Here is an 8665-nt window from a genome sequence, read left to right on the forward strand (position 1 = left end):
AGGAAGGAAGGTGAAGCCAGCTCAAAAGGAGATATGAGTCCCGGACCTGAACAGGGCAGCTCGCCCCAGGGAAGAAAGGGTTCGAGTTTCGGAGGGATGAACGAAGAAGGCAATGGGAATGTGATGTGGGCACCTGCCGGCCACCAGCCTCCTAAGCAGGCAAGTGAGAATTCTCAGGCATCAACCAGGAAAAGCCTCGAGCAAACAATATCAAGAGAATTGCCTGACGGGTCTGAAGCAAATTCTTTTCATATTTCATTCTTACTTTTTTAATTTAAATTAAATTTCAACTTATACAAAACAATTTGCATATTTATGTGGTGTTTGGATACAGGTATCCATGGTGTACTGTTTAAATGCAGTGAAACGGGTCTGTCTCTTATGTGATGCAGATGAGGCATCGAGGAAGAAATGGGGGAGCCTAAGGCAGTGCCTCAGAGATCAAGGTCTGTAGCACCTTAGCCAGGTTGTGTGAACTTCTAAATTCTTCCCCTCCCACTTAACCCAAGGGCTTTCCATTCCAGCTGCCCCTGTGGGGGTCAGAGAATTCCCAGTCAAGACAGACAGACTGGGATGGGGATATGGCTCAGTTGGTAGAGTGCTTGCCTACATGCACAAGGCCCTGGGTTTAATCCCTAGGACCATTAAAAAAAAAAAAAAAACAGACTTCAGGATGCCATGGGGTTAACTTTGAAGAAGGAGGGAAAAAAACAACTAAAGCACAAAGTCATCCTGGTGTATTGAGAAGAGACAGTTCCTCAAATTCAACAAGCATTGAGCTGGGGCAAGTCCTTTCAGGGTTCTGATGGAACGTAGGGCTGCTTACAGACGAAAGGTAACGTTTTATCACAGGAAGCGTCATTCCATGACATGAGCAAAGGAATCCTTATAAGGGCACAGTGTTCATTGTTTCCCGCATTGTTGGGCTCACCTGGAATCCAGAACCTTCCAAATCAAAAAACAAAGAAAGACATATTGACAAAATTGGAAAACAAATAATTAATTTCCAATAAGGAAATGAGTTACTTCAACCCCTTTGTTTTTCCTCACCTTTGGTCCTAGGTAAGAACAAACCAAAGCAAATCTTTTGCACCCAAGCCTAAGACGAGGGAGATTGGTTCGACTTCAGCCTCTAAGCCCACCACTTATGAGCCCCTTCACGAACCCACTCTGCAAAGATTTTTGACTTGGGGTGGAACCCCCTGCTCAAGCTGAGTAGAAGGCCCTGCTGCCAAATCCCAGAGGCGGTGGAAGGCCACAGATTTGTCCCAGGTCCCTCAGTCAATGAGTGCCAGCAGTGAGCCAGGTCTCAGTTCCCATGTTCCCATCGTGCTAGGACAGCGATGAATCACAAACCCCATGTTCCATGGGAAATACTCCCATCCTTGATGCCCGAGGAGAGTCAGGTGGGGAAGGAGGGTACGAGAGGCTCACCTCAGACTTGGGTCATTGAATGGAGTATTATCCGTCCAGAACCAGTTCCCTTCACTCCCTGTTTTGGTTAGGCCAATCCAGAATGGAAAGTCACTTGCTGTCTTGTACAGAAACTCCTGTGGGGAACTCAGAATGATCAGAGGTGTTGGCCATGACCTGAAGTTTGAGTACCTATCTCCAGGTATTGATGCTCAGTGATAGCCTCTGGACTCACAGGCCCAAGGCACACGCTGGACCCTCTCAGGCCTCTTCCTGCCTTTACTGGGAACCCAGAGTCTGTCTTTCAAGTTCTGATTTTGTCTTTGCTCTGCAACTAACAAACTCAGGACCCAGGTCTTTCTACTTTTCCAGAAGCAGGTACTAGAGTACAAGAAAGACTCAGATAAACTACAGAGCAGAGACCCCAAGAGAATGGCCCAGAGGACAGTGTTTAAACTCAGGGAGCCTCTTCAGTCAGAATGGCAATTCTCAAGGATACAAACAATAATAATTGTTGGAGAGGATGTGGGGGAAAAAAGCACACTCGTACATTGCTGGTGGGACTGCAAATTGGTGCAACTACTCTGAAAAGCAGTATGGAGAATCCTCAGAAAACTTAGAATGGAATCACCATTTGCCCTAGCTATCCCATTCCTCAGTTTACATTCAAAGGACTTGAAATCAGCATACTACAGTGACGCAGCCACATCAATGTTTATAGCACCCCAATTCACAATAGCTAAACTATGGAACCAACCTAGGTGTCCTTCAACGGTGAATGGATAAAGAAAATGTGGTACATATACACAATGGAATATTCTTCAGCCTTAAAGAAGAATGAAATTATGGCATTTTCAGGTAAGTGGATAGAACTAGAGAATATTATGCCAAGTAAAATAAGCCAATCCCCAAAACCAAAGGCCAAACATTTTCTCTGATCAGCAGATGCTGATCCATAGTGGGGGTGGGGATTAGGAAAGAATGAAAGAATTTTGGATTATGCAGAGAGGAATGAGGGGAGGGGTGGGGCTGTGGGGATGGGAACGAGGGTGGAATGAGACAGATGTTATTACCCTCTATACACATATGATTACACAAGCGGTGTGACTGCACCATGTACAGCCAGAAGAATGAGAAGTTGTGCTCCATTTGTGTACAATGTGTCAAAATGCATTCTACTGTCATGTATAACTAATTAGAACAAATTTTAAAATTTTTTAAAAAGCTATTTTTAGATTAAAAAAAATTCAGTGAGCCTTTAATATGTGCAAGATACCAGGAACAGTCTTCTGGTGCCTTGCACATATTATATCATGCATCTTCTCCTTTCTTCTCTGAAGCAGGCACCATTACTATGCAGGTTTCATCAACTAATAGTCTGAAGCCCAGTGAAGGTAAGTAGTCTACCCCAAGGCTCCAGGACTAGTTAGATGGCAAGTTAGGGCTCTAGGTTACTCCAGAGCACATGCTCTTTTCTGCTGTACTCCCCACCTCCCAGATAGAAAGATCAATATGCTGCCTCATTGGAAAAGAAATTTCTTAAGTCTTGTCAGGTCATTAATGCAATTCACAAATATTTCCGTTTTCTGGACACATGGAAAGAACACCCCTCCCGACTTTCTTTAAAAGTTAGCAGTACTGGCCAGGCAAAATGTTGTACACATGTAATCCCAGTGACTTGGAAGGCTGAGGCAGAAGGATTGCAAGTTCAAAGTCAGACTCAGCAATTTAGTGAAGCCCTAAGAAATTTAGAGAGACCCTGTCTCAAAACAAAAAAATAATAAATAAACAAAAATTTTAAAAGCTAACAGTACTGTGTGTAATTTGCTTTCTCCGGTGAAATGTGAGCAGAAGTAATTTTGTCACATTGGGGCAGAAGCTATCAGAGTCAATGCACAATTCACTACATCCCCTTTCCTAAATCTTCGTGATTATAGATAATGTGTTAAGGTGACACTGAGGTCCCTGAGTAACCATAATGAGCAGAACCTGCTTGCTGGTTCTTGTGAGACAGGTAGTATAAATGAGAAATAATCTTTCATTGTTAGGTCACCAATATTTAGGGCTTTTTTATTAGCCTTGCCCAACGTCCCTGAGACAGGTGTTAGCACACCCCTTTACAGAGCCCCACCACCACCACCACCCCCCCCCCCCGAGAAACCACACTCACCTGCTCGCTCTTGGAGGTCACTGAAGTCAGGTGTGAGTTCCTGGACATACAGAACTGCTGGGCACTATACCAGGTCTTTGGGGTGTAAGAGAAGTAGTAGAAGTTCCCTTTGAAGTAATTCCAGTCTTGGGAAACCATCTGCAGGATGTCATCTGGGGGATAAGGGCCAAAGGTGAACCCTGGCTTCTGTTCCCTGGGGCTGCAGGATGGGGCTGGGTACTTGAATGGGATTCCAGAGACCACAAAGAATGGGATTGGGCCCTGGGGTCTTTGGATCCTGCTATGGGAGCTTGGGGACATCCTCATGGATCCTGAAAGTCTCACTGAGACTGGTGGATAGGGTCTCTGGGATTAGAGAAGAGATGCTAAGAGGGGATGGATTGCAAACCCTTCTTTCCCATGAAGGAGAAGCAATTCTCCACTAACAGGAACAAATAGCTGGCCCCTGGGCTTGAGGTAAGGAATTTAATGGGAAATGGTGAGATGTGGGCCAGAACAGAGATCCCGTAATGCTCCATTCCTTGGTGTGGGGGCCCAAGCTGAACCGTGAGGTTTTCTCTTCTAATATCCCCAAAGTTTTCCTCAACCCCAATGCTAAGTTCTCACTCCTTAATTTTCCAGCACATGCCTGCCCCCTGCTTCTCACCCAGCAGCTCAGTGGTCTCATGTCTGAGGCAAGCAGGTCTCAGAGGGGCCTCTGGTCATTTTGCAATGCCACTTCCTGAGTCACTTACTTTGTTGTTTGAGCGACTTGCTGATGGTCTCCAAGCTGCTCTGCAGTCCCCGGACCTTGGCATTTAAAGCACTGGCTTTGTCCAAATCTCTTTTTAACTCTGGGATTTGGGCATTCAAATGACCCACCTCCTCCCAATTTCTTGTTAAGCTTTGGATCTCTGCAGTGGCTTTTTCTATGCTGGCTGTCAATGTCAGGATCTGAGCATTCACACTATCCAGGCTGGCATCCACCATCTGGATCTGCACGCCGGCTGCCTCCACATCACGGCTGTTCTTCTCAACTTTAGAACTCAGGGCACTGACATTGTTCACACGACCTTTCAGCAACTGGGCATCCGTCTTTATGTCGGATATTGTGCCCATAAACCAGGGATCTGAATGTATGAAAGTTAAGAGATCAGCTGAGCAGATTCCCAGGGAAAAGAGAGGGGGTGTAGTCAGGGTGAGAAAGGAAGGAAGGTCAGGCTCAAACTTCCTAAGAAACCAAGACAGTCCAAGGAGCAGCTACTACTCTCCAGTCATTCATTAATGTTCAGCAAGCATTCAATGGGCACCCAGGGAGAGCCAGGAGCTCCGGTGGAGACAGATGATGAGAAGATGGATAAAGCACAGGTTTTCTGCAGACCTCACAGGCAAGCAGAAGCAGCCATTAGAAGTCAGTCCTGAATCTCCTCTGAGTATTCAGAGCAAATTTGGGAAAGGCATGTCCTCAAGCACCCCTTGTCACTCTCCCCATAGCCTGGGGCTCTGGGCCACCTCAGTTGGGAGATAGGGGAGACAATAGCATGGGGTACAAAAAATAGGTGAATGTGTCCTGAGGATGGAAGCACAAACTTGCAGGCCCCAGAGCCAATCAGGAAAACCTCCCAGAAACTGGGAAGGAAGAGTGGCAGCTCAGTCTATTGGGGACAGGGCACCCTGTTACTGCACACAGAAAGAGGAGAAAGGAGATAAATGAAATGCCTTAGGAAAGAGAGAGCAGGAAAGAGAAGGTCTGGGTCCCCAGGGAGCCAACTAGCTGTGGAGAAGGACAAAAGGGATGTGAATCCTGAGGACTTACAGAGAATGGCTTGCAGCACAACGGAGGCGACCAGGACCAGTGACAGGCAGATTAATGCCACGCGGAGGACGAGAGGTTTCCGCAGGACCAGAGATGGATCCTGCTTGGGAGGAGGCTCTGGAAGAAGAATCAAAGTTCTGTTAAGGACAGCAAAGGGTGGGTTTGGACCCAGAACACAAAACAACCACTGGTGCTTGCCTCGGGGCCAGAGGGAGATATTCTGTTTGTCCACAGTGAAGTGCGCATCGGGGACCTCCATCTCTGCGGCCTTCATCCCCCACACTCATGCACAGGTGCTTCTGGCCACCTGTCTCCCCAAGCACGTTTTATCCAGAGAAAACAGGAAGTTTCTCTGAGACTGGTGGATAGTGACCACCAGTCACTATGTCATCCTGAAGTTCCCCATTCCTGGCTTAGAAACCTGGCCTGACCAAGGCCACAGCTTGATCTCCTCACAGCTCTGAGTTTTCAGAAAGAAACCATTTGTCTTCCCTGGGAGTCTGTGGATGGACACTTTAACCATCTTGTCTCAAAGCTATCCCATTTCTCTTGTAAGGTTTCCTTCATCTATCATCTACCCACCCATCCTTATACCCCACAAAGAGATATCAAGTGTCTTCCAGGCACCAAACTCTGCACCAGGCACAGGGACGCAAAGATGGACGGCTCACAGTCTTTCCACTCAAGCAACTCAACATATGAAAGGAAATATAGACCTGAGCAAAGGAATTGTAATACAATGTGCTGAGCATAACAATGGATGAACATGTACAATTCAAAGGAAGAGTAATGACAAAATGTTCCAGGTAGAGGGATGAGCATATGCAAAACAGGGGAACATAATGCAGCACGGAATGCCTGGGAAATTTTAAGTAGATGTTGCTGTGTGAGTATAAAGTATATGACAGAAGGCAGGGGGTATGGGGCTAACAAGGTGCCTGGGGTCAGATCATGAAGATCCTTTTAGATCATGTTGAGGAACTTGACTTCTGTCTTGTGGAAATATGGAGCCAATAGAAAGCTTCAGGAAGGGAAGAAAGAAGCACAGGAACATTATAGAAAGATCACTCTGATTGTGGAGGAGCATGGATCAGGTTGCAGGAATCCTGGAAGCAGGGAGACCAATTAGGAGACAATTTCAATAAAGCATTCTGCTTTATTTTGTTAAGGCATCTTAGCTGATGCAGTACCCTTTTTTAAAATGCAGTTTAGAGAGTGAAAATGTAATTGTAAGGTATAGGTTTTCCTCCCTGCTTCCTGTAGTTGTTCGTACCTCCAACAGAGTGGGGAGGCTGAGCAGCATCAGAGTAGGAACTGGGTTTTTTTTCCTCTCTCTCTCTCTCTCTCTCTCTCTCTCTCTCTCTCTCTCTCTCTCTCTTTCCCTTATTCTATTTTCCTACCTCCTGTCTCCTTCTCTACAACCGGAACTAGAGAGTTCCATATGTGGGAGATGTTTAAGGAACAAAGGAGATGATTTAGGGCCCAGTGAAGGACTAAATGTTCTCCTGAAAATTTTCTCATGCTTAAAAGAAGTCTGCCAAATCTGAGAAACCTGGCACATAGCAAACTTTAGACAAGTATTTCTCAGAAAGTGGGAAAGAGGAAAGGGAGAAAAGAAGGAGAAGAAAGGGAAAGAAGATGTTACAGATAATTGGATGGATGGATGGATGATCAGTGGATGAATGAATGAATGAAGAATGGATGATGGATGGGTAGGATGATGGAAGAATTCTTGGGTGGGAGAAGGGAGTATTTAGTGAAAGAGTGAAAGAAGAGAAGATTAATGGATGGATGGATAGATAGAGGATGGATGGATGAATAGATGATAAGTGAGCAGAAGATTTGATGGTTGATCATGACTCTCTACATTCTGTGGGATGTGCCTTAGAGAAGCTAATATGTCTTCCCATTGCCTCCAGTAGTTTTCATTCCCATGGGAAAGGCCTAAGGAGATATGATTTATACCTTACCCAGAAATAAATAAAAGTTCTGGCCACAGGAGCTTTCAAGAAACCTGACCTGGCCTCACTAAGTCTAAGCATTGGCACTAGATGACAGGTGGTATCAGGAACCTACAGAATAGCTACCTATACTTGCGGAGCTTCTGTTTCCTTTGATGTTTGAGAGCGTCCTGCCCTCCTGCTCATATGGCCTTGCCTGGCAGGCCAGTGTACTTATATTCTCTTGTTGCTCCCTTTCCAGGTGACTGGGCTCAGGCTGAAGCTGAGTCTGACAGGATGAGGAAACCCAGACAGGACCACTTACTTCATTTTCCCCAGCCCTGGGAAGGAAGCCAAGTAACAAAGACGGCACCCCATCTGTCTTGGCTCATGTCCTCCCTTCCCACTTCTGCCTGTAGCTTCCAGGCCTGAAATCTGCTCTGACCTTTGTCACAGCTTGACTCTGGCCCCCTGCCTGCCTCTGAACTTCTGTGACTATACCCACTGTCTTCAGCTGCTCATCGGGTTGCACAACCTTGGTTTCACCAGGGCTTAGAAGGGCTTGGAATATTCTGCTTCTGGGTTTTCTTGCTTGGTACTCAGTCTAAGCCCAGAGTCACCTCAGCCTTTCTGCTGCTGTTTCCTGGCCCAATATCTACAACCTGTCAGTCCCGAGGTAGAAAATAAACCAGGTTACACAAGATTCCTTCAGGTGTCCCAGGCTCCTCCTGGGGCATTTGATAGAAGTTGCCACAAAATACATCTTGGGAGTATGTGGTCTCTTCCACTTCTGTCAAGAAATTGACTTTTCCCAAATCACTGTTGGTTGGTAGCATGAGAGTTATGGATAGAGCCCCTGGATGCCTCCTTAGTAGTCCTAGACAACAAATCAAGGTTAGGTAGCAATTACTCCCAGTGATGGAAATGGAGGCCTCAGGTGAATATTCTGCTGATTGCTGAGCAAAAGGCTGGCCCAGCAGGAGGAAGCTGAGCAAGAAACAGGAAATCCTGGGTTTTCAGAGGAGCCGGTCATAAAAGTCCCAAACCAGAAGAAGTTTCATTTCCTTTTTGAGGAAGAAGTGAGTCACAAGCTATTTTCCTATGGCCATGCTCATCTGCAGGTATTTATTGAGCTCTTCTCCCATGCAAACCTGTGGGTGCTCTAAGTGGTCCCTGGACTAGAAGGAGAAAAGACAGAGCAGGGAGGCAGTTTCCTCAGACACACCTTCCAACCAGGGAAGTAGACAATTTTTTTTGTGAACATTCAGGAGACTATCTGTTTTTCCTAAGTAAAGAGGAACTTTGGTCTAACCTAGAGTGACCAAAAATCACTACTGTGATAAGAGA

At 46.0% G+C, this 8665-nt stretch overlaps 1 protein-coding gene across 1 annotated transcript; it reads right to left on the reverse strand.

Moving 5' to 3' along the window:
* Window positions 1-794: 794 nt before the first annotated feature.
* On the reverse strand, window positions 795-5652 carry Cd207 (CD207 molecule). Its single transcript, XM_026405163.1, has 6 exons — window positions 5577-5652; window positions 5379-5495; window positions 4318-4692; window positions 3584-3735; window positions 1435-1550; window positions 795-945 (listed from the first exon to the last, which is right to left on the reverse strand). The coding sequence occupies exons 1-6, from the start codon at window positions 5650-5652 to the stop codon at window positions 795-797; spliced, it is 987 nt and encodes a 328-aa protein (XP_026260948.1).
* Between the last annotated feature and the right edge of the window lie 3013 nt (window positions 5653-8665).

Source organism: Urocitellus parryii, chromosome 12, assembly GCF_045843805.1.
Source record: "Urocitellus parryii isolate mUroPar1 chromosome 12, mUroPar1.hap1, whole genome shotgun sequence".
NCBI lineage: Eukaryota > Metazoa > Chordata > Mammalia > Rodentia > Sciuridae > Urocitellus > Urocitellus parryii.

What these genes read in the sequence shown, in the direction of transcription:
- Cd207 (XM_026405163.1), bottom strand. Translation starts at nt 5,652, where the DNA reads ATGAAGGCCGCAGAGATGGAGGTCCCCGATGCGCACTTCACTGTGGAC. An exon ending in TGTGCTGCAAGCCATTCTCT is followed by an intron (nt 4,693 to 5,378) that starts GTAAGTCCTCAG and finishes TCATACATTCAG; the next exon opens with ATCCCTGGTTTATGGGCACA. An exon ending in CAAGTCGCTCAAACAACAAA is followed by an intron (nt 3,736 to 4,317) that starts GTAAGTGACTCA and finishes CTTATCCCCCAG; the next exon opens with ATGACATCCTGCAGATGGTT.